We start from the raw sequence: 27,682 nt of genomic DNA, 5'->3' as shown, positions 1-27,682 counted from the left end.
CCATGCTTTTAAAATACCCCCGCTATCATGGCAGAGGGGACGAACTTTGTTGAATCCGAAAGTTTATACTCGTTTTTTATTCGGCCACTGATGGCCCATCGATTATCCAACTGCCTCCAGAATATAAATTTCCAAAAACGAAATTAATAAATCCAATTCGATTTAAACCGAAATCTCGTTGTAACGTGTAAAAATGTGATTAAATTTGGCAGGGGGATTCGAGATTTCAAGGATTTCATAAATCGCGTTTGCAGAAAAAACTTATTCGGAAATGAATTCTTAAACAGGATTGCAGACTTCCCCCCGTTTTTATTTGCTTACCTCCCGCACAAATCATTGATTTCTTGCCCTTATATTACTGTGTCAATCACTGTACGGCCATATAAACTCACCCCCGGTTCATTTATCTAAATGAAACCTCGGGTAAAAGGGACTTTTATAACCCGTAGATGCAAGCGGAATTGTCAATGAAAGAAAAACGGTTTATTTGCCGGAAAACAAGATTGACAATTTACATTCTTCATTCGATTCGAGTGGGAAAACTACGACGTCTTTTATGTTCTCTTTTCAATCGGCGTTTAGTTAATGGGTCACTCACAATGGACGAAACTGTTTTTTATGCACGAAAATCCGTGTGTCTAATCAAACGTGTCGTAACGTAAATATTGTTGAACATGCACGAACGAACCTTTTGCGGGAAAATCATGTTTTTAGTGTGTGATTACCGCTTGTAATTTTTGCGTAGTCTTTTTGTTTGAACACGATTATCAGTTTGGTTTGGGTTGATGTTATTCATGGGGAATCCGCGAGCTTTATTGCGTTCGTGCCTTAATAAAAAACCGGCGTGTCCCTTATTTAATATAAAAATTGTTTATGTCAACTTAAAATTCATAGAAAATTTAATGGCACAATCCAGTTTTACGACAACGACAGTATTGTAGTAAATTTAATAATGATTTAGTCGATAAAAATTTAAGGGTCCTTTCCATTACCGCTTTTATGACGAGACGTTCTGCAGGAGACATTACAATTAAAATATTTAAATTACCTATGAAGCAGCGTTTTAGCGAAAGGCCCGTTCGTGTAATATTTTGCCTCGGAGTGGTAAGCGTTTTACGACTGCCATAACAAAATACGGAAAATTGAGCGATAAACAGAACACAACGAAAAATTTAATGCTATGTAAGACAACGGCTCTCAACGAAAATTTTATGCCGGGCATGTGTTACCAACCATCCTCGATACATGCACATTACACTTTATGGGCTATACTTTTCAATATGTGTGCTTTATGTTTTACAAACACTTAAGGAGAGAATACATAATTTTTACTGTTTATAACTGTTTCCGCATTACTTCAACATCCACGTATTTTATTTTAGTCGAAACTACCATCGATGATGAACTCTAGACTGTAATTTCAAGTTTTCACATTTTGCGGTCTAGTCAATTTATTACACATATCGGAAATAAACATCCGGAAATCGCATTTGTATTATAATAAATTCGCAATAGAGGTCATAACTTCATACATATAAATGATAAATGAAAATCCCGTAATAGAAAACAGAACATGGGTTGTAAAAACGCCCTTAAAACGGGATGTGCTCCTTGAACGAATCAATGCATAAAGAATGGGGAACACATGCAGCAATATTACGGCCATGACTACGCCAAACTTCTGCTTACTGTTAAAATTTACGCCCCTTGCTTGTAAGCGTCGGAAAGAATGGTTCATCAATAATTCATTTTATATTTATTGCCTATTTTATTTAGTGGAAAATTCGCATTGTGGCACCTGAGACTTTTTAAACGATCTTTATTCTCTCCCCTTCTGCGTCTTAACCAACGATTACTACTATTTATTTTTTTTAATTTTTCAGCAGTTTTGATAGAAAAAAATCACGGAAACAACATGTAAAGCCATAAAGACGTTGGATCGTATTTTCCGGATGAAAGCTCCAGCGAACATGAATCGTTGGAGCGTTCGATTAAACCTCCCTTAAACTTGTTGCCGAATGAAAATGTTTTTCTAATTTTTTACCGCAACAACTTTTTTGTCAACTTTCAAAGTTCACCGCACCGAAATCGGTTGACGGAAATGTTTTCTTTGTAAAATTCACTTATTTAAGACTATTGAAAATTGCTATATTTTAACGAAATAACATTTTTTTTGTGAAACAAACGAAATACAGTCATCGCATAACCGGAATCAAATCCTGCTGGTAGTTTATGGTGCCATAAAAACGACATTATCCAACACGTATAAAAGAAAAAGCATTGGCATATTTATTGCCTATAATTCCAACATTAATAAGTCAGCTCCTGTTACCGTACCAACGGATTTTCATGAAAAATATTGTTAAAAATATTACAACCTTCGTGATAAGTGATAAAACATTTGACAGCAATAAAATTGTAACGGTTCATTATAGTTCGAACTAATATTGGTTTTTATTACCATCATTTCAGAATATGATTGTAATCATTTGGTTTATGATCCCATTGATTTCCCTTGACAATTTATAATCTGAGATGCGCGATTTACGATCCGTTTTTCTTAAATGTCGTCGTTAATTTAGTTAATTAGAATAATGGTGTTGTTTTGGAATTTTATTGTAGTATAAACTGCCAATTAGTTCCAGGATTTTACGTCGAAACATTTACATCTTGTAAACTTTTCATTTGTTGTTTTTGCACATCGGAAATTATCCTGGAAAATATGCAAAACCACCCTCGCATATTTTTATTCGAGTTTTCAGTTTTGGCGAAAATCTTTTACAGATCGTTTCATGAAAATTTCAGCGCTCGGAACACATTACGAGAAAACTTTCAGTTATTTAGCGGAATATGTAGAATATGTTTGCGGTTATGGCATAATATCTAAAAGTGCACATGGAATAAACTAGACACGGGAAATCCCAGATATTATTAAATATTAAACTGGAACCGTATTGCATATGCCTCGGAGAATTTGATTAAAATTCTTAGGTGTGTGTTCCTCGTGTAGTTTAAGAGCTTAAGTCTATGTTGACTTTGGAGAATGGAGAGAAGTTGTGTGTTTATTTTTCCTCACTGCAATTAATAGAGACGTCTACATTGCTAATGTAATTATTTCTAATCCCGTAATTGTTGCGCATAAAGATTGTGGTACGATGTTTTCTCGGATATAGTCTTCATTGCGACTGCCAAGTATAACTTACTGATCTTCCTGCTTACCTGAAAACAAACACACTATTTTTAGAAGAGTAAATTATTTTCCTGATAATTAAGTTCAACGAAATCCGTTTAATTAATTAACCGACTTGTGGAACTTAACTGATTAATTGCAAGTTCGGCATCGAAACAGCCGGGCCGGGAAACTACCCCCATAAATAACAAATTCATGCGCTCAACAATGTTCAATATTTAGGCATATCCAAATATAATGTCAATAATCAGTATTATTGGCATGGCCGGAATTCGGCACGGCGGGAACTTCTGACCCACGGGCCCCGAAGTGCCCTGCGAACTTCTCCCCCCTTGTTATAATAATTATCAATGAGGCCCCGGAGATTAGACGCTATTACCCCTACCCCGTACACCTACAAGGTTACAATTATAGATAGGTACGCCCGGAGCCGAACGAACCGAAACGTGCGCTCAAGAAGTGCTAACTTAATGACGCGGAGGGTTGATTTAAAGTATTTCGGATATGCCGGGGGGGGCGGTCTGCGGCCGAGGGTGGTCCCGTAATATTTGCGGTTATTTCGGGCGCGCGCTCGATTCGTATTATGCAGATTTTAATGCACTTCATATGTACCCAATTATTTTTAATTAGGGCCAGTCCGGAGAAGTCGTGTCGGCTTTAAGTGGGGCCAACAGTGCACAACGGGTATATTTAAAACTCATTACCGCCGTTCCGTGAAACGGCCCCGAAATTATGGCTGGCGAAATCCAAAAAATACTTTCATTCACGAAAAAAGGTGCTTTTATCACGGTGTCTTGTTTCATTTAAATTAATTTTCGTATCGTGCTTTAAAAAAACTCATTATTAATTAACATTTTTCGTTTCATTGTTAATTAGGAAGGGTTGCGTAAAATGAACAATTAAACGGCTATAAAAGATCTTTTGTACCGCATTAATATCCCACAAATGAGTCGTTAATAAACATTTGTTTACGCTTTTGTTCCGTAATTGTTTTCAGCAAATTATTAAGCCCAATAACGTTATAGAACCACGAATTATCCTTTGTTTGGGGTCTATAGGAATTTACCTATAAATATATAATAAGAAATTGGCGAGTTTCTGAAACTGCAAAGCGGTTAGAGAATTCTTGCCTTCTGGAACTCTCCGCGGAATACGATGGAAATGATTGGCCAGACAAAGAAATATATTATTTGTAAGAAAACTCGGGAAATTGAGAAAACAATTGAATTTGTACTTGGTAAAATTTTATTACCAGTAAGTGTATTTTCCTTTATGCTCGGAGTTTGTACTGCACGACGTTAAAATAAATATTTGAAAAAACCTGTATGTAATTCTCCAGTTTCATCTAGACGGACAATTTTCGGGTTCAACTAAATCCTGTTGTTTACTGGCTTAAAAATACTGGTCGTTTTCATGCGACCTTAAATCCAGTTCAATTTCGTAGGTTGAATTGTTTAATAAATTTATAAATTCATGGACAAACTGTTAAAACTAAGAAACATAATTAAATATATATATTTAGTGATTGAAACACAAATTTTACTGAAAATCGATCTCAATTTCAGAAAGAATAGGTAGATTTAAATATTTTTGTGAATAATAATTAATTAATTTATTATAAATTCATAGACAAACTGTTAGAACTAAGGAACATAATTAAATATATATTTAGTGACTGAAACACAAATTTTACTGAAAATCGATCTCAATTTCAGAAAGAATTGGAAGATTTAAATATTTTTGTGAATAATAACATTAATGTAGTGTTGTGAAATGCTTAACGCGATTAAACTATAGAGAAAATTTAATTGCTAGGTAGATTGTGAGCAATTAAAACTAAAATCGATACGCCATCATTAATACAAATCAAAGTATTCGATGATTTAAACTTAATTACCGGCTAATAATTCTGTACTAAAATAACGTGGGCCACACACGCACATTTGTACCGGCTCACAATTAAAACAAATGATGCCGTATAAAAACAATTGAAACATTAATCTTAATTATGAGAACCATTCACGTGATCTTTATTACCCCGAATTATTTGTGGAAATGCACGCACCGTGTCCGCAAAATGCACTGTTCAAAATTGTGATTGCGTTTAAAGCTGAATTTGAGTCGACGCACACAACTAAAACTCTCGTCAACGATCATTTTCGGCCCGAAACTCATTCAAAATGCGAAGAGCACGCGGGGGTGCCATAGGACCTTACGAGTCGTCAGGGCCGCTCCGAAAAGTGATCTCTGGCCTTATTATTCCGGAACGGTGTTCAAGAATAACCCTCGTCCAATGCAACAATGAAAGGTTACGTGTAGGAAATAATTTGCGAATCGGTTTATAATGATTAAATGGTTTTTGGGTACACATTTAATGGCCAATTGTCCAGAGAATACACAGTTTTGTTATTTCAACAAATTGTTCGTTCTCCTCCCCTTTGTAAATTGGTCCTATTCGGCGAAACATAAAGCAATACTCTCATTAAACATTCTACCATATAACACTATGTACCAGTTTCTTTTATTAAATGTTTTCTTTGTAAATTAAACAAGTATTCATTATTTACTGGAGTCACATTTGAACACATCAATAGAAAAACCGACAAAATAGATATAAACTGGCCTTAGTGGGACTATCCACTGGAGTCATAAACGCATCCTCCTTCGACTTAAGGACCTGGAGCAACAACCATCGTCCTCTAACTACAGGGTCGAGTGACCCTTGTAGGATTCGTCTCCTCGGACTCGTTAAAATCAGTGCCGATGCTCGTGTCCCCGTATACCATGTGTTTCTTGTTTTTACTTTTGTCCCGTTTTATGTTACGGTCCTTTTAAAGCCTTCATTTTGGCGTAAGCGCGCCCGGCGATTTTATGTCTACTGTAAAACGGGGACGTCGTAAATTTTTAAGTTGATGGCATTTACGGAGGTCCCGCGAATTTGGGTCAAACGCATTTAAAACCTATTCGGAAATGTTATGGAAAACGCTACGTCTATATTTTATCCAGTTAAACTAACATTTGCTACGTGTGGTGGTTGTTTCAATTTAGTATAACATTTTTATGGGCATTTATATGAGAACTTCACTGTCACCTCATCATTGGGTCTTTATGCGAGATCTTTTACACTTGTCACAAAACGAATGGACAGACGTGGCATAATTGTTTTCGAATTTTCCATGCGGAAAACAATTAAACCGATACATTTTCACATATTTTAACTCTAATGGCTCCTATAATATTTTCTTCGTAGACTTTATTGTTACTTTATTTTGTTACCAAGGTTTAACGATTCTTTAGGAATACTACAAAATGCGAGATATGAAAACTTAAAGGGCAAAGTTTGTTAATTTCTTCATACACTTTAATTGTTACGAGTTCTATGAACAAGAAAATTAAAAGTTTCGTGAGTTTACGTATATTAGTCCGAAAGAAAAGAAAAACGGTGGCGAATAACCTTTGTAGGACTAAGTTTACTAAACGTTAACAAACATTATAAACATCATTACAATATTTATACGTTAATTGTTTACATTTTAAATTTGAATATGTAGCAAAAACTACGAATTAACAACTGGGTGGAAAATAATTATTAACTTTACTGGTAAACGTAAAATTAAAATATTAATTAAATTTTGAAATATTGATATAAAATATATTTTTATTTCGCGAAATTTGAACAGAATGATACAGTACATTAATATTGATTCCAATTTCATTTATATTAAATAAACGGGATCTTTATTACAATCACTTTTTTATTTTATTTTTATTCCTTTTAATAATCAAAATCGTATTTATGAATAATGAAACATTCATTTTATTGCATGCACTTGTATATAAAATATAAATTAACAATCAATTTCAGGTTCAATTTAATTGAATTTAATAAAAAATTCCAATTTAAATAATTTCAAGTAGAATAAAAAATACACACATTCAGCAATAGAGGCAACAATTTAAATAAAATATAAAATTCGAAAGTATTATTTAAATTAATTAAATGTAAAATGAGCATAAAGTGAATACCGAAGGATATAATATAGAAACAAAGCCGGCGAGATTTAATTTCCTCTAAAATTTAAAAACTTTAATCGCGAATTTCCGGACGCCAGTTTTCATCGGACCTTATTCTAATTAAAATAAATTAATATTTAAACCATGTTGGGGGTGGCGCCCCCATGTGAAAATATTAATGATTGGTTAAACCCATCCCGGGCTTGATAATCTCGTAATCCAGACGGACGGAACAAGTCCACAGATTAACTCTCAATTATGGCAGCCACCGATCCTGATGCCTGTGCGAAATGCGAAATAAATAATAAATCTCGTATGCACAATACCGATCCTCCTTTCTGAAACTCTGTTATAATCCAATTTATGGAGCGACTCAAAGGTGAACTTCCCCAAAATTCAAATTAATTTCTGTCTAGGCAAGAATTATTTTATAAAAATGGAGAAATATTATTCAAATTCAGTATAAAATAGTCTCCATAAAATTAGCAGTTGAGCTTGTCATAGTCTCATATTATTACTACTCATATTTTTATTGAAGCTAATATTTCAAATCAATTTATGTAACCAACTAATTATATTCAATATGTAAGCTGATTACAAATTGCAGAGGAAAACAAAAAATCCTTTCAGCTTACTATTCCATCCGGAATTAATTAATAATTATCTTTGTACAATATTAAATGAGATTTTGCGAAATGTAATAAGATTATGCAGGACCGGTTTTCATACATTGTAAATCAATTTTTAATTATTTACATTGAAAATTTTAATATTTTATTTACATAAATACAATCCTAATTAATAAATACTACGTATATTGCAGGCAAATCAATAAAACTATTTTTGAAAGCTTTATGAATTTAATATGTTACATAAAAGTCACATTAAAATATTGACACATATGAATTAATAAACTTAATGCACTTAACAGCTAAATTCCATTTGCTAAATATATCAATTAAATAAATGAAAAATGGTAAAGTACTGAAACACAGGAAATATAATCGAGCTGAACTGTGTAGGTAATTCAAATATGCTTTAGCTTTAACTTCTCCCAAAACGGCAGTTAAAACTTGAAATATAGGATGGTCGGTCGGCGAAAAAAAAGTTTTAAAAAATCCCAATTAACCAAACAAGTTCGGCGAAATGTAGCCCAAGGGCATTTGCCCTTTGATAACCCTTTAACAATAATTTACTTCCATAAATATTGATTAAATAAAATCGTGGAACAGGAACGGTTTGCTTGTTCCACGGTCGATTTAACTTTCAGTATCTTCCCTCGGAATAATGAGATTTTAATAACGGGGAACTGGGAATTGCGATGATATATTTAGGCCGAATAAATCACAACTTTGGAGAAATTAATGTCGACAACATATGCCAACAGATTAATGCCTTGTCAAAGATGACATTAAGAACATGTTTTCTTTAAAAGGATCATCATTTCGTAGCCTCTAAAAGGAATAAATTATATGCACAGTTGGATAATCGTTGAATAATAAATGTTTTAAGGAAAAGAAATTTCGTAATTTAATATTTACACAGAAAACGTTTTCCAACTTGCCTGACCTTTTAATACTTGATTAAAGATCGATGTCGATATAACTTACGACCACCTTGTATGTATTTAAATGATAAATAAATTATGGTCCGTTGAGAGAAAACACCATCTAAATTAAACAATTTCACTTTAAAATTGCATTTGTATATTTTACAATAGATGGTATAATTCCAGTTTTTTGTGACATATTTTTGCTACCATTTTAAAGTTTAAACAATAAATGAGTAGACTACTCGCAAAATTAAATTTATCTCTTAAAATACATTTAATGTAAAGCACCAAAGCTAAAGTTTTAATCTATATTTAATAAAATGAACTCCTGTACAATTAATTGGCTCAATTCTCCATTCATTACTAAGAAAATCGACGAGCTGCATCCAAAGTACAGGTAGTAAATTCACGGATACAGGAACTATATTTAGTTGCTCAACGGGAAGAGTACTTATCTTATTTAGATCCAGTGTCCTGTAACTAATGATCCTAATTAAGGATGAAAACGGAGACGGAGAAAGGTATTTCAGGTTTCAGCATCCATTGTACGCCGCAATTTCTCTTTAGCTGACCCATAAATTCCGGAAACTATGAAATTGTCGAAGTCCATTTTCTCTAATTGCTTCTGTTTTACTGATATGAAAAATGTGTAAAAGGCCAACAAGTATTAAAGAAAGAATTATTCGTCAGTCCACAAATTCGACAATGTAAAGAGTTCAATCAGATTTATAAAAGCTTGCAATAATTTAATGGCACGAAATAGAAATGAACAAGGTAAGCTTGTAATTTATATCAAAATGTGCAATTCATAGTCGTTAAGTTTATAGCAAGATGTAATATTCCGGAGACGGTTCCACGTATGAGAACGCCAATCTTTAACCCATAAACTTACTTTGTTTTACTTCACATTTACGAGGTAGTCGAAGTTCATTTCCCATTAAGAACGGCGGTCCTAACAAGAACATGAAGCATGATCTTCGTAGCGTTTATTTGCATATGTAGCAGTTTTACTAGGATATCAAGTCGACGTTAAACCGGCGCCTAATTTCAGTCTGCGAATTTATTGCTCCTCTCAATATGATAAGACAGTTTAATAATCTTTCATGAGTTGTTTGAGCCAATTAATACTCCGTATGGACAAGGATTTGTTTAATACTCAAGATGAAGATAATATAAACTTGCTTGAAATGAGTTTGCAGTCCCTCAAATTTGTACATGATTAGTTTTTTGTTGTATTAGCACAAAGATAAACTTCAATCTTCCCGATTGGTTTCGTACGTTCTCCTCTGTTTGGTCATACGAGTCGCCCAATAATTGTTCCAATATCACATAGACTTCAAACGATCAAGCCGCTTCGGCACCACTTCCACCGAGCCATGGAACAAATTTACGACCTCCTCCGATCGGATAAGACCGTTTATTAATCTTTCATAAGTTACTGCGAGCCAATTAATCGCACTTTCTGGGTCCGTATCCCTCTTCATCAATTTCTCGTCCGTCCGTCCGTCCGTTCGAAAGACCGAAAGTTTGCTGCGGCGATCCCGTTCAACGATCCTCTTGTACCGCCGATAAAACTGACCAAATCATAATCCGCACACAAACGGACTTGATGTACCAAGTTTGAATAGGTTAGGTTAACGAATCTGGTCGGGCATTAATCCGGTCGCAGATTGTGCACGAGGGGATTACGATTCATTTACTTTGAATAATTGGAATGTGTGAGGCGTGCGGCGTTTTGCTTGTTCCATTTTTTGCAGGTAATCTCTTTGATTTAATAATGTTTGAATGGGATTTCTACTGCGGAATATATTATTTATATCAGCTCTACTTGTTGTTGCTTCTCTCACGAACAGTTCCTTTCATTATATCATCATTTCTAAAACAAAACCATTCTGTTCTGGACGTCTGATTGTGTCTGCAGTGGATGAATTAATGAATTGCGGAATTCTTCCAATATTTCATCGGCTACACTGATGCGGATAATCTCTGTTAACATTTCAGATATTCCTCGTCTTACTACAAATCATTTTAACTATGATATAAACTATAATAGTTGAGATTGCATCGAATTTTATATTTAAACATAGTTTAGTAGAGGAATGTTCGTACCGAGGCACGCTTGCTATTATGGGAGGAAGTGAATTTATAAAATATAAAAGCACGGCCATAACGTGTTTGGTATGGACTTATATCATATGTCTGCGAAGTTTATAACTAACACAGGAACAATATTTTACTACACTCTATCTACATTATACGATAATTTATCCTTAATGTATATGTACTGTTAGAAATCCAATCATGTGGTGAGAAGTAATCGATAGATAAATTTCGTCAAAACCGAACAATAGGGAAATATGACAGATATATGGCTACAATAACATTGAAATGCATTTCTTTTTGTACTTCCCAACCCTTATATTTATTATCTCGTAATTTATAGTTTCCTTGTGGAAGCGTGGAAGATGCTATTTTAAGCAATTTGTCCCGTCCAACTCCATACAAGAAATGTCCGGACTTCCAGCTGTGACCAACAGGAAAGGTCTATACAATCAATAGCGGAATAAGGGCGTCCTTTCTTATATAAACCATTTTTATGTAGAACATATTTTCTTTATAGTTCACTCAGAGGGATTTTGTATGTAAGAGGATTCTCTGTTTTTATGCGTATGGATTTTTATAAAAGAAACATTAACCCTAAAAGACTTCCGATCGGTTATTGACGTTGTTATCATTGTTATCTTTTGTTCTAGTTCTATCTAAATCAGCTCAATAAAGTTGCACTACTGGTGTATACAAAGATGAAGTTGGAAATATATATTAAATTGCTTAAATATAGAAATGTGGTAGTCTGTATGTGTAATCCAACGTAAGAAGAGCTAGTTCAAAAGATTAACACACATTTAATTTCGGTAAACCCTTCGATACACATTTGGAGTTTTCCCAGTCGGTTCGTATATCCGGAACTGTCTGAACAATCAATAGCCGCACAGGAGACAAATAAAGAAATATAATCTGACGTGAAAGCGAAAGTAGGTGGATGACGGGCTGCGCCACGAACTGCGAAAGACGGTGGAACGGAGAGTTAGTTGATAATTCGCAAACGATAGATACTCCCCGGCTTCATTAGTGTTTTCGAGTTACTTGGCTTGTATACGGGCAATGAAAGCCGATATCCAGTTCTATCTGCTAAAAATTCATAGCGTGATGAAACTTCCACATGAAAATGTTGAGAAGTTTTAAAGTTATATGTCGGAAGATAAAATATTTATTAAGTATAAATTTAATCAGTCACTCTTGCATAAATGAAGGCAATGTAAGACAATAACTACAATTAATTTCAATAAATGAATCATTTCCTTTATTGAATTCACTGCCGAAGCGTTCCCATGAATCCGTATAATTTAGTGAGTTGTTAATGAGTACTTTTCGAAACTATAAAATCTAAAGTAAAACGTGCAAATAAAACGGCACAATAGTCGAATGCAACGTTCAATCTCTCCATCAGACTCGTGACTATTTGCGAATCAGCACGGAACGTTACCGAAAGTCGGGGGGAGTCCGTGACTTTAAACTTTAAACTCCTAAAATAATTTATTAATGGAATTTGCATTCTAGTATCTATCCGTAAACTTAAATTAACTTGAATTTTGCTGTTTCACTCGTCGAAAATCACGTAGGAATTTCACCTCGGGACAAGAAACCTCCAAGATTACTTTTCCGTTTTGGAAGCGCAGCGGCGTAGAAAATGACGCGGGAGAACGGGAACTTTTAACCATGAAATTGCTGTTTTCAGTAAACCCGCGTACACGCGTACACGCGTACACGCACTTTTTTCCAATAAACTAACTAAGTTGGTAATTAATTTTTAAATTGTATCTATCTGGCTGGCGTAAATAAACGTTAAAACTCATTCAATTACGTCTATCGCTGCAGTTTGCTTTGTGAATTACACGCAACTAACAAACTGCAACTAATTAATACCGTGACGATTTTTATTTTGTGCAGTCCAAAATGATAGAGAGAAAAAACAACTGGACGCATTATAAACAAGACTAATTGCAGCCGCTAAAATTAAATATTTATTCTGTTTTTGCGGTGGCGAAAAAGCGCACGTACACAAAATGTGCCGAACGGAATAACGGCAACCGGCGACACACATTATTACATTAGGGCCCATAATTCAATTTCGCGTTAATTATTTAAATTAAAACTCCCATTCGTCCGTAATTATTTTGCGGCGGGCATTTTTCGTCAAGTTTCCCGCGTGCACGGCTCCTCATTACATATTCAGTGCCAGAAATTGAAACGTCGGATCGGAATAAGAGACATCAGCAATTCAAATTTCGCGATTTTCCAACTTACACCTCAACGTGGAACCGTCACTCAGAACCGGAGGCTTTTGTTTAATATTTGTTGTTCTAACCGGCGTTGTTTCAGACGAGGATTTTCGCAGCGTTTTCAAAGGACAATGGATAATTTTATCATTTATTTACGATTGTGTAGGTTGCTTTATCTCGACTTTGAATTGTTGCGGTTAAATATTTCACAACAACATAAAATGCAATTATTCAGTTTTGAAAATGTTTAATAAAACATGTACAGACAATGGTTCCTTTTCCCATTGGAGGAGTGCTGCTAGAATATCTTAAACAGATGTTCGCCATCTACATAATTAGATTTGAGTAAGGAAATAGTATAATTTGTTTAATTTAAAACTTTTCAGCCAATTCTTAAATCGCATTGGATTTATTTGAACGGAACGTTTGGAGACTTGGTTTTATTCACCAGACAGGAAAACCTAATATATCTGCTACTGGAACCTTTTAATATGCAAATACGACGTTGAATTTTCAGAAATCTATCTGGGGAAAGTCTCGAGTGTTTAAATTGAGCCCAAATTTTATTTATCTGTGCATAAAAAATACTTGTGTTTAGGAAATTAATAAAGAAAAACTTTTAACCTTAAAATTTATATTTATATTTTGTGTTGAGATTGGACAGTAAAGTGCTTTTTAAATAAAACTTTATATTCCACATAGTTATAACTCTGGAGGACTTTTATATCTTTGTTTATATTTTGTTTAGTGACGAATATGAACTTTTATTAAAACATTTTACTGTATTCCCTTTATACCTGTTAAACTAATTCTTAAGTTATTACAAAAAGTCACGAAACATCAAATTTGAAGTGACATAATAAAAAGAGACCATTTCTTAAATACCTGCACTTTAAGAAAAATACTTGAGAATGTTTGGCGGCACTAAAACCTAATTAATATCCTTTACACTTCGCAGTGCTGCTGAACATGAATAATACATAAAAATTAATGTGCGACCTTTTCGGGCGAGAATTATAGATTATCTTCATTTGCGACCCTCTTAATATATTCAGATTTAGTAGGTTTTTTGCCCTCCTCCACGAACTTATTTACTCGGTAATGAATAATTAGAACTTTCATTTCATTAATTATTTTCGCTTGCAACAGACGCTCCTCAATTAAAGTGCCATTTTTTAGGCTCTCGGTCCTTTCTGAATTATTAGAGGTGTTTGTAAACGACGAGGGTTGCGCGGTTCCCTCCCCCCAGTTAAAACTGTTAAGTAATAGGAAAATATTTTTAATGAGGGGTGGCACTAGGATTTACGGATAATGTGACTTTTAAACTTTGACACTAATTCCGGTTCATTCATTACTTTTACACCCGAGCAATTATGGTAACTACAAAACACACATAAAACGCACTTTTTTACGAGTATATTGTCGTTGTTTCCAGACAAAACTTGTCGGTGTTTATAAGTGTTTTTTCGCGGAAAGAGATGCGATTAAGGAAAAAATTGAAAAAGAAAAAATTCAGTTTAACATCGACTTTTAGAGTATCCCAAGGGAGCACGGGAAGGGCCGAATGACCCTTGGAAAAGGTTAAAACTCAATAAACTTTGGCTGTTCTCACGCTCAGAACTTAATAAAAAATATCTTCCTGCACAACTTTCTTTTATTACTCCATGTGCCTTATTTATTATGTAGCTTTATTATTATTTCATCCAGCTTAATTTAGCAAAGAGCCGTTTTAGTTCCGTTCCGTTTCATATTAGTCGATCGATTTTTACTTTAATCAACTTTTCTTTGTACCATTCCCAAGATAAAGAATAATCTTAATGGTAACTTTTACAGTGCATATGCTAGTAAAAATGATAAAATACTGAAATACACATTAAAATTATTGGCTTGATAAAAAGCTCGATTTTTCCCCGTTCTGTTTGCCAACGGAATTTCAGGTCGCGTTTAATAATACATTTCCTCGATATGCGTTCGCGTTCCTTTCACTCCCGGTTCCCGGATCCCAGTTCCGTAACACTGGAGAAATGAAGAGATGAATTTTCCATAGAACATCGGACACTTGGGGATATAAGATATGTGTACATATGCTGATTCTATGAGATTTTCAGAATTGCCAGTTCGTTTGCGCGACGTAAGTTTCAATGTGTGTGTGTGTGTGTGTGTGTGTGTGTTCTCGGTGCTTGTTAAGATTATTAAATTTTCTTTCTCTAACTTCAACGTTCGTATTTTATTTTCCGACCTTTGTTTGAAAGTTGGACTTTGTTGAAGTTGTATGGACACTTTTTTTTCTAATACTGTTGTTTGTGGGGCTGAAAAATTAAATATAGCATCAAACAAATCGATTGAAATATGGCATTGGGCGGCAATCAATTAAAACAAATAAATTATGCAAATTGGCAAGGTAACATATTTATGTGCATTGATAATTCGTGTCGTTACCATTTTAATCATAATTTAATAATGTTAATGCTGCCGTTTTGATGCTATCTCGATGCTGTGCGGACTAACAATTTGGAGAATGTAATAACAGTGTATTCTAGCCGTTTTTACCATTGGCTTATCTGTTTAAAGTGGCCTGCAAATTGTCTGACGACTTGGAAAAAATATAATGGAAAAAGCCATATGTAGTGCACACACGCCAAGTTTAAATAAAAACTAAGTACCGATCGTAAACAACATTTAAGACTAGATATAAATTATCAAAATTAAAATCTAACTAAATAAAAAACAAACAAGGTTATTTCTGGAATCAACATCAGATACAAATAAATTCGTACGTTGTTTCCTGTTTGGCAAAAAATATGAGTCTTTGATACCAGCGTTTAATCGGGGTCGTTTTTTATTTCGGACCTTTATAAACTCCACAACACCGAATGTCCCGATGTTGATTTTCAAAATGTCTATTTACTGAAAATCCTATTATAGATTTCGCTGTTCGTATCCCCTCGTGGATTTTTGCTGTTTTAGGTGAAAAAAATATGGTCAACACAAATATTGGTTTATGAAGAGATTTGGGAGGTTGCGACATACGGCAACCGTATAACACATGGTCAGTCCGAATCATTGGCCAAAGGTGGCGAACCCAGCGGCGGGGATCTTTTACCTCTTATTATTTTTGTTATTATGTTGTTGTAGAAATTCAATTATTATATTGTCTCTTATAAAATTACTAAAGTTTAAAGGGCAAAGCATGTTGGCATGCAAAGATGCAACATAAAATCTGAAAATTTGTGTGCGAAAGGCACTGATGAAAAATAGTCGTGCACTTATCCGAAATATAAGGGAACATTGTCCCGCCCGTGGTGATTCTCCTTTGGCTTATATAGGGTCAGAGTTCGAGTATTGGCAATCAGGAGGCAGCATCTCCCGTCCAGGTCCGGATGGCGTATTCTTCTTCGCATCCCGGTCTCGTATCCAATCTGTTTAGCTCGCTTCATTGAATGTTATGCGCCATTGGCTCGGTTGGCTGGGTAATTTTTTAGTTTTCTTATTATCTGAGAAAAGCCATTTGTGGCAGTTTTTCCAGATTATATGCGACGAACTTATTTATTGGGACTACAGGTCCGTGAGGTTTTATCGTAGAACTTTTGCCCCGGATATTAGACGGGAATTAGCATGGAAAGCAATGGAAAGATATGGACCGGTTGAATTAAGTTCAATGGCTGTGCAAGAATTAAATGATATAATCTGGTTTATTAACCGTGTTCGAACAGATTCTTATTTTCAGAACTTTTCTTCGATTACTATAACTTCTTAAGTTCGTTCTCTGGTTTTATTACGTGACTTTTGGATTAATCCTCATTTACAACTACCATCATTTAAGTATTTACTAAAATATGGTCGTATTAAAATAGTCCTGTAAACATGTTAACGACCACTAAACCGTAACGATTCAATCCACAACACTTTTCTACCCCTAAAAAAATGCACATTGTAAACCCATGCAGGAAAGTGCCGTTTTACGTCTCGCCATGAATTTTACGAGTAGATTAGCCGAAGAGTTCCTCGTGTACATGACCATTTCGTCATTATTTCAAAAAAATATATCACCCGACTAGCTACGTAAAAATGGCTGAGGTATCAGTAAATTTGTATGGTTCAACGGTATAATCCGACTTTATAGCGATGCAAACGGGTTTTTTATGTCGCGGCAACATAATCTACGTACTCCGTCGGATTTTAAACTTGCCGTACGTCCCCGGTGCATGTACATTTTTATGTCGAGTTTTCCCTGCTTAGCGAACAATTTACCGGCCACTTTAACAGATAAGCTGACAGTCACTCCTTTTGCTACATTCCTTAATTTTTTTTTCTTTGATGGACTATCACTCTTGTTACTTTACAATGTAGTTGTTTGATGACAAAGCCCTAAACTATTGTGTTGATAAAAATAAAATATAATATAATTTTTTGTTTATATTAATATATATTAATTGGTTGTTAACGAATAGTACTGTTCATATCTTCGCTTTAGTAGCAATTTAAACAATTTTTTCCATCAGTTTTTTGACAATTTATGAGTCTACCCCGCATGGGGTTCGAGAAACATTATTTCCACGTTATGTTAATTAATGATTGCGTAATTTGTATTAATAATTAATTACTAGATTAACGCACTATAATATAACCAGCTTTGGGGCAAAATAAAAGCAATTAATTTAATGACCCCAGTATGGTACGGCGGCCATATATTAGTTGTTTTAGTAGTGACAGTCCGCACGACCGCCAGTGCGTGTACCCGATGAAGGGTCATGTTTTTACAATAAACTTTTCCCCGTGATGGCCTGTTTGTTTTTGTCGGTTAATTGACCAGCCTCCCGGTAAACCTGACGTGCCCACTTTATAATTCAGAGCCACTCTATCCGTCAGTGCATGATCATTTCTGTTAAATAATAAATAACTGCTTCGCGAAGCTAAATTAACCACGCCACTCTGGTGTCAATTTTCTCTATGATTAGGAAATGGAAAATTGCAAAATTGTGACGGATGGAAGTGAACATGAATGTACATGAACATTTTTATAAAATCCGACTAAGTAAAGTAAGATCGTGTTGGATATTTATTATTATTCATTAGGAGGGAAATTGATATTCCGTTTTTTCTGAACCGTTTTCGTAGGAGAGTCAATTTAAATAAAAAAGCATAATGAAGTAAAAAAGGGACCGAAACGACCGCCTGAAGAATACATAATGCGACCCATATCACAACTCCCGAGACCTAAAAGCATCCGAAAGTAGACTGCCACCATCAAAGGGAGAATATCAATACTTAATGATGCCTTTGTTTTTTGTTTGTCAACAAAAATTTACTCAATTTTGCCATAAAGATTATTAATTTTAGTCCTTTATCACTTTACGACCAAACAATAGTTAAGTAAAATTAAAGGGATTTATTGGGGCAGTTAATTTAAATTTATTTTAATCACTTAAATTTTTGTACCATTTCAATTAATTTCAATTGTTCAAATATAAAAATTCTTCTCGAGCATATTTCTTTAAATGTGACTTTAAATACGTACTTTGAATTCTTTAATATCCATTAAGGTTGGAAAAACTCAGTTCACTTACAAATGACATTTCTCAAAATAATATTTCCGAAGTAATACTCTTAATGGACAAGTGGACAGAAACGGGCCAAAAATTCAGCAATAAATTGTCATTCGAGCGTCTATAAGCGGCAATAAAACTCTAAAAACAATATCGAATGGCGAACGTTTGGTTTAACAGTGTACATTGATAAGAGCACGCAGCGCATAGAACATCGTAGGAAACTTAAATACGTGCCCGAGACGGAAAGACGAACCAATAATTGGACTGTACTCCGTTCGTAGAATACGAATCAAGTGGATGACAGGACGGCCAGATGAGACCCCGAAAATTGTACTACAACCCCGGAGCAGCCCCGGACTCTCCACGTCACCGCCCGACGATTCAACACACCGACTGCGTTCCTCCATACTCCAGACCTTTTATAGAAAACTAATGCACGAATTCGGCTTTTAAAGATATAAACGTAATTTAATTCCATTGTTCCGCAAACTGGTTCGCCGGGAAAAACCCGGACGGGCTACGTGATACAATTAACGGCTGTTTCGGGAGGAAAAAACTTTAATTAAGGAACAATACCTCAAAATTGGAAGCTCCAAAATCATAGTAAAGTCAAAAAACTTATTCTGTCAGAGAGTTTAGTAGTTTTTTATAGATATGTATGTTCATTTATGGGAGGCAAAATCAAAATAAATAAACCCTCTCGATTTCCATTAAGTGCGAATTCAAAACCGTAGACTTGTTAGGCGCCTTTGTAATCCAATCATCGTTCACTTATTAATAAATTCCAGGCGAAATGATTTCGCGCCGCTTCGACCCCATTGAACGGATAAACATTGAATAAGAACAGCCCCTATCAATCACAGCCTGGTCCGGAAGTTGGCAATGCATTGACAGCACCCTCTTCTTCCGGCGAGGTTAGGAATGAAACCCCAATCAGCCTCAATTACCATACCCGCCGCAACTATAAGGGGAGGTGGATAATTTTAAGTTGTGCGAGTTTTCCTCCCGTAATTTGCGTCTGTATGTAAGTGTCGCCTGATTTTCGAGGGGCGACCTTACTAAATTAATTTGTCGAAGGCAAAGGGGTCTAATGTTTTTGTTGGATTAAGGGATTTTTCACACCGTCACAATAATGCATTCGACGATATATTATCTAGGATCGAGATGCATACCGAAGCGAGTAGCCGGACCAATTAAAGTGCAATACATGTAGAGACGTCGAGATTAAATCTGGGCATCTGGACGGCAAATCTCGCAGTAATTTTCTATTGCAGCCGTGCGTCCGGTCCGTCGAAGAATTTCAATAAGGAGGAAGCAATGTTCCAGCAAACACGTCTGCTCAATGTAAGTGAACACTAGACTGATTCCGGCATTAGTCAATCCAGTCCCCAGTAAGCCATGGCCATTGTCCTGCGTCCAGGACCGTCTAACGTCCACCCAGATTATGTCGAATCATTTAGCTGATGCGATTAAGTCGTTGAAAAATGTTTTGATATATGGGATTAGTGGCTTCTCTGGTTTATCACAAGGTAAATGTACTATCGTGTGTTAACATTAACCTTATTATATTGCTGCTGGGGCTCAAATTGATACAGATAAAGTTAGCCAGGATTATGTCTCACCATTTTACTTAGTTGAAAGAGGAGTCATTCTATATCTCTGATATTATACTTATTCTTACTCCATAAAAACTTCATTATCAAAACTTCTTACCTTGCCAACTCCTGTAACTTCCTTTACTCCGATTCTTCGAAGAAGAGCGGGTGGAACAGAGGGTGGAGATCGTTGCAAAGCTCCACAGAATCCCGTATTGTTCTCATCTTCTGAGTTGTAGCGTTTCCTCCTGTGCGGCGAAGAAGACAGGTTGAGTTTTTGTGCGGCTCTGTAACGAAAAATATTATGTCAAATAGTGGCTGGAAACGAGAGTTACTGTGACGAAAATTGAAGGAAATAGTATATTTTTACATAAAAGGTGTACTAGTTTATTTGCTGGAGTTTTAAATTGGTTAGTTTTATGTTAAAATGGGAAAACGTAATGGGTTTCAATTTTTACGAGTAATATTATCCTTGCGCTCAGTGTTGCTGGTAAATATCTGTGAAATTGAAAGATGTTATTCAAAATTCTCTCATACATCTGAATATTGCATTACAAGACGTATTTTTCTTGTTAATGTAGTGTCTCCAGTTTTTTATATGTTGCTTTTTGTAATTGTTTTAATTATACCTAGATCCTAGTCACTTTTACAATAAAAAGTTTTATATATTTAATAAAATAATTATGGGTTATTTAATATATTAAATTTGTAATTAGCTGTATGATGAATATAAACACTAATTTGCGTTATTATTTCAGATAATAAAGCTGTACAGGGTAGCTTACAACATAATAGCATTCCGTTTATGTGATATTAGCCATGATTATAGAGGGTAAGTGATTTTATTGAAGGATTACATACTCTAGACTAATACTATTGATTGATTGTCCCAGGATTGTATATTGACTAAGAGTAAACCTGAGTCTGGTCTATATACAAAACTAAAATATCCTTAAATAACCGGCGTATTCGCCATTATTACAAAACCAATAGTTATAAAAAATCTTAATATATTTTATTGATTTGATAACTGTGTAATTTAATTGTAGTTGCAATGATTAAATAATGTTATGACTAAACTTTTATATTTATTAAATATTAAAATTAATAAATGAAAAATATAAAATGAATTTTAATACGTTGTTAAAACAAGGTATATTTATATAAATAATAAATATGAATTTCTGTCAATTTACAGGCACGAATACAAATAAATTTAACATTTAAGAGACCAGTAAGCGCGCCTTTATTTATTTACAAAATGAAAATTCGTGAATAATTCATATTTATTCCATTCCGTATTCGCGTTCAGAGAGTGCGTCGCCATACCCGGCTGATATATCGCAAAATCAGATATTAGAATGGTTCTTTTAAATTTCGAAAAGGGGACAATTTATACATCGAACGATAATGTCGATTTTCAACCATAAATTTCACACTCTTTCTTATGAGCCATGAATCAAGCAGACGTTGCGGGGTAAGCTCGGCAGCCACTTCTGGCCCGGCAAGGAGCGGGGTGTGTTTTTTTTTCGGGAGGGTGCCGATGGGAACCGTAGTGGAACTTTGCATATTCTCTCAACAGAAATGGCAAGGACCTGCCTGGTCATAAATCACTACAGCTGTTGGCCCGCTCCTTCGATGCAGCCTGCGATTGTTTCCTGCACCCTTTAGGCTGTTTCTTTTATTCCCTGCTGCGCAGGATATGATTTATCATTGCTCAATATTGGCTGCATCTGGATAATTAGAGCAATATAGTTCAACTTTTTGGTAAAGTATTCTAATTGAGAAGAATTAATTATTAATTATAGGGGCTCTAAGCTTCACAGTAATCCGTGAATCTAATATTAAAAAATATATTCGAAATCTTAAAATAGTCGTCTGAAATATATTAAACATTCTCCAGGAAAAAGGGGTTTAACATAAAATTTTAATACTAGAATTCTTCTATAAAAGAGTTTTAGTATAGCGAGAATTCCGATAAATAAATAAAAAATGTAATTTAATGGAAGGAATTTTCACTTTGATTTTGATAAAATTTAATATACAACAGACCTAAATTCTTGTTAAATTAAATTTTAACTAAAACAATAAAAACATTTTTCATTGTTCCATAAAATAAAAATAAATTACTCAAAAAATACAATTAGTGCAGGGTATTATTAAATAAATTCCTGCAAAATACGTTCAAAAATCCACGCAGCGCTTAATTAAATTGATGCTGCTCATAAGATGATTTTGCGCAACAATGGAAGTGATTTTACTGCTAATTAATACAGAAGTTTTCTATGCATAAAAGAGCTACCTAAACAATACCTCAAGATTGCATCGTCGTAATTAAACTTTACTAATTACATTTTTTGCTAGATTCGTTTAAAAAAATGCTAAGCGTATGATTTTCATAAATTTCTTTATGAGAACCTTGACAATTAAGAAACATTATCCTTCTTGTATATGAACGTAATTTATTTTTTGAAGACAAGTTAATTAAGATTTTATTTTATGCGAAAATTCTTGCTGAATAAGGAATGCTTCGATATACATTAAAACGTTTCACATGTTGCACGTTATTAAATAAAACGTTTGAAGTTACCCTTTAAAGTTTTAACATTAAAATAATCGTACTTCAAAGGAAGCCAAAAATAATAAAACATAAAACGAAGAAAACGTCATTAAATATACAGGCCAACACATTTAAAAAGTAATTTATGCAAATTCCACAGTAAACCACGTGATATATTTCTAGATGGGTAACTCGTGAAATCCAGGAAAGAAAAATATCGCCCAAGAAAGCAAATTGCAAGTGAAGTCTTAGTGCATCATCCACGAGAGGTGCCGGGTCGTTCTCATATGAAATTACCGTTCATCTATTCCAAAGCGCGGCATAAAACGCAACGAGCTAAAATATGGTCGTAAAGTTCAGGGAAGTCTCTCGGCCTTAAAATAAAAAACGACGCTCTCTTTAAGATAATCTCGGATGGATTGCCCTTTAGTTTTCCCCGGACGCGCGGCTCGTAAGGTCAAAAGAAAATTAGAGAGCGGCTGTAACCTGTCACGGGCACTGGAGGCGTCGGCAAAGGCCGCCGTCGACGTCGACGTCGACGTCTTCATACCCTCCTTCCTCTTCGCGCCACGCGTCCTATAATCAACAACTTTGTTATTGTTTCGCGATGTTTGTTTCTTCGTACTCGGTTTTTTCACAGTCGCTCTTCTTGTATCCTGTTAGTTGTTATTGTTTGTCGATTCCAGCCACCGTTTTGATCTTTCAAGTGTGGTTTTTAATTTGGCAGTTCCTTACAAACAGGATGGGGACTGTTTTATTTATTGATGGCTTGTGGAATGTTGCCGCCTTCTTTTAAGCTTCTGTTTGGAATATAAACAGCGTTAATTTGATGATATTCAGATTCAAAACAATAAATTGTACATAAGTAATGATTTGTTATTATTATGGTTACGTCAGCTGAATTAATTGGCCAAAGATTTTATTAACACAGAACTGCAAACATTTAAAAAGCCTTCACCATAAGTTCAGGGTGCGTGAAATGTGTTTTTCGTAAAAAAATCGCATTCTCCACGTCGGCTTATTACCCGAAGAAATTCCATTTGTCAAGATTCGTTGACAGTAAGAATATTTTATGGTGTCTGAGGCGTGTAACCTGAGCAAACATGAAAATAAGCAAAAACCGCTGCAAAAAAAAAACCGGCCAGGTAATAAATTACCGACTTTGATTAAGAAATTGCCTTTATACGTGTTTTGAAAATATCTTTTTGTATCTGTGCGTGTGCAACCATATCGATAAAGTGCATATTTGTTCTTGCTACCGACGAGATATATCATAATTACCCGGTATAAATCATGACCGGAAAAAATCTTGTTTTAATAGATAACTATTATTAATGTTTCTGGTTACGCTTGATGTATTGGATTGGTACTACACTTCTCCGGCACCTTTTTTAAACATCGTCCAAGCCCCCCATTATGAAATAAACGGGGGTGTGTTTGTTTAGGTGTTTTATAAAATTGTATTTATTTACATCGGCCCAAAAAAACCCCGTTACATTGCAAAGTAACTTTTATTTCACGGATTTTAAAGCCCTAAATGGGATATGAAATAAGCTGACTGCTAACATGGTAATAGAGGGGGTTTCGACGGTGGTCCCGCTCCATAATATGTTGTTTGCCCTGAATTTGAATAGTTGATAAGATAAGGGAAGGCAAGAACCTGTTTAGGGGATGCTGCTGCTTGCAGTGACAGGATCACTGTCATTTTGAATATTAACTCGTAGTTTACATTTTATGGCGAGTAAAAACATAATGCGGGGGTACATTTTAAATTCAAATGAAATTGTTTTACGACCAGTTACATAAATAACTGCGGCAACCTCTTCTTATCGGCCCTTTTATTTGAACCAGCAGGAACTTATGGCTAATTTTTAAGGACGTATCTTCTTTAAATACACCCAACATTTTTGTAATCTACAAAATTTATCGTTGCAACAAACGCAATGTAAATGTCGTAACCATACGAAGTGGAAATTCCCGGGACTGATGACCCGCAATAAAAATGAAAAATAAAGGTATCACTAAAATTCACGAAGAAATATTATAATGTGTGAATACAAATCTCGTTCTTTGCGCCGTCATCTCGACACACACATCTTAATTCAGCGTTCGTTTGAGAAATATCCCCGAGGATTTCCAGCCGTTTTCGCTGAAAGGAAATCCACGAAACTAACTTATAACCAGGTTTGTGCAATCCTTTTTTTTTCCGATTCGGCATTTTCAAAAGCGAAACTTATTTCACCTCGATTTTTATCCGACAACTTTGCAGGATTTCACTTTGACAAGATTCTACTTTTATTGTTTAGAGTGATTTCCGATGTTATATTCATGGGCTGGTGCAGCAACAAAGGTCTTCGCCTCGATCAAAGGGGAACTACTGAATTTATTTCAACGCACATATTATTTTTATTTTATTTCAACATGTAAAATATGTTTTATAAATTTTAATGGAATGTATTATGATTAAGTAGAGTAGTAGCTAATGGAGAATAGAAAAATAATAAGTAGTACAAAGAGAGAAGAAATACCTACAAACATTAAAACCTAATTATAATTTCAAAATATAAACTTATGAACTTTCATAAACCAAAGAGAAATTGCTTGGAGGTGTAGGAAGAACTTTGATAAAATAACCTTCTTAAAACTGGAGTGAAGTTATGCTTTTAACTTTTACATCACATTAATTAAAACAGCCTTAAATGTCTCTTCATAATTAGAATAATATTAGTTCAACGTACAATTAAGTCCACATATATTCTCCACGAGTATTGATCGAATGAAATGTGGCGTCAAAACACGACCGATGGACTTTTTTAGTCGGGCTTCATCAACGCCAATAAACGTTTTGATAACTTAATCAGCTTCCATCCCAAAAACCGTTTATTTGTACTTCATTGCTGTGTCCCCCCCGAAACAGACAATTCAATTAGTATCAGATAGAGGCATTAACTTCGGCGATCGGGCGATGACGTACGGGGGTGTTTAAAATTCACCCTCGCGACCGCGCGTCTACACTACACGTATGCGTGCGGTGCACAAAGCCACAGCAATAACACGAGCGATATTTTGACAGGACGACCGAAAACACGGTCCTCGCCATCCACCAAAAGGATTACGTATGGCCGTCACGAATTGAAGGCGAAAGACGCGGAGGGACCGAGTCGGCGAGGGTGCAGGGTGTGTTGTACTTCCCGGTCACGTGATCCACTTCGTTCGTTCCGGAAGCAGGAGCCTGTGAAATTGGAAAATCTCCAAAATACTTTTGCTTTTGCCACCTTCTTTCCACTGAAACTTTCTGTCGGACTCGGTCACACTAATTATTTATTGATTGTAAAATCGGGCACGAGAAACAAAAACGAAAATTTCTTTGTAATTGTAGTCCGCCTTGAGTTGATGAACAAACTTTTTACTCTAAAACTGGTCAATTTTCTTCACCCATTGTACGATAGATAAATCCAAGTGGTGGAGTAACTTCTACATATCTGAGAGTTTTATAAAGGAAAAGGGGCAATAAAATGAATTTTTATATTTCCCTGGACACTTGCCTTATTTCATCCAAACCCAGCTAATAAAAAGCCTTTCTATTTTCTAATTTACATTTTATTATGGACATTCCGTTATTTTGATAACACTTTAATATATATGCGTGTTTTTATACCCCGTATAAAATCTATACAGAGTAACATTGTTGCTATTGGTCGGTGTGATTTTATTACAAATATGTGCACGCATAGCAAATTATGTTGTGGCTTTACACTGTATAAAAAGATATGAAATTATTCTCTATTATTAAATGTAAACCAACCAGTAATTGGTCTATAATAAATTTATGAAAGGAGTGGAAATGAACACTAAATATTTACCATAACCATAAAAACGAAAATATGATTGTCCCATTAATATTTTGTTTGTGTTCCATAATTCGTAAAAAGAGTGATTAGTGTATTAATGTTTGTGTTTATGTCAGAAAATTGTTTCGAATAAAAATAAAATTTTTGAGTTAATTTTAGTCGTCGGCAGTAAAAATGAGTTGGCGTGCACAGATTCGGGATGATGTACGATAAGTAAATAGAGTAAACGGAAGGGGTAATGAAGGGCGGAAGTGGCGGTATCTTAGCACAAAATCGTCACATTCTTTCCAACGGCTCACTTAATCGCTGAAAGCTTAAAACCGAACAGCTGACTTAAATATGATTTATTGCGAGCGGTGTGTTATTTTAAGGCGTCTTAAGTGCTCCTTTATGGACTCCAGTTGCAACTTGTAACGTGCGGTGGTCACGTTTATTCGTTTTATTGCCTTTTTTCGGGGATACTTTGTACAATTAAATCGGCTCTCAGGCCTGGCATGACTTAAAATTGACGATCGTAAATTGTTACTTTTTCTTGTTTTTTATTAACTGTTTGTTGCGTCATTAATTGCGCAATAATTCAAATTGTATCGCCGTCGAAAATTCGTCGCGGGATATTTACGAGGACCGCTTTCCGAACTAATTATTTCATTTATCACGCGCAACTTTGTAACGGGCCCAAGAACACTGGAACCATACATACGAAAGGAAACAGAAATGCGAGTTGACGTGAGTAATCTTTTTAAAGTGACGCCAGATTTAACATGAATTCTTATATGGATATTAAACTACGGGCAAGATTAATACGAGTTCTCGAGACTTTTTAACTATCGTGCGCGACTTTTTGCAACCAAACATTTGTGACCTGCGAAACTTGAGCTCACAAAAACCCCATAATTTCCTGATATATCCGAAAAGTTTCATTGCAAACGACAAAAGTAATTTCACGCAAAAAAAAACGTAGAGAACCGAAACGCCGACTAATATTTATAGTGCAATATATTATTAAGTTGGTAATGAAACAAGTTATAAAT

General features: G+C 34.9%; 1 protein-coding gene across 1 annotated transcript in view; it reads right to left on the bottom strand.

Moving 5' to 3' along the window:
• The window catches only part of LOC109608946 (kinesin-like protein CG14535), a 131,794-nt gene that overhangs the window by 26,752 nt on the left and 77,360 nt on the right, over nucleotides 1-27,682 (bottom strand). Inside the window, exon 5 of the mRNA XM_020025505.2 lies at nucleotides 20,359-20,527. Within this exon, the coding sequence (XP_019881064.2) occupies nucleotides 20,359-20,527 (169 nt within the window). The remainder of the gene's footprint in view (nucleotides 1-20,358; nucleotides 20,528-27,682) is intronic.

This window comes from Aethina tumida, chromosome 7 (assembly GCF_024364675.1).
Source record: "Aethina tumida isolate Nest 87 chromosome 7, icAetTumi1.1, whole genome shotgun sequence".
NCBI lineage: Eukaryota > Metazoa > Arthropoda > Insecta > Coleoptera > Nitidulidae > Aethina > Aethina tumida.
Note: the sequence above shows the minus strand (reverse complement) of the source record. Positions and strands in the feature narration are given on the sequence as shown.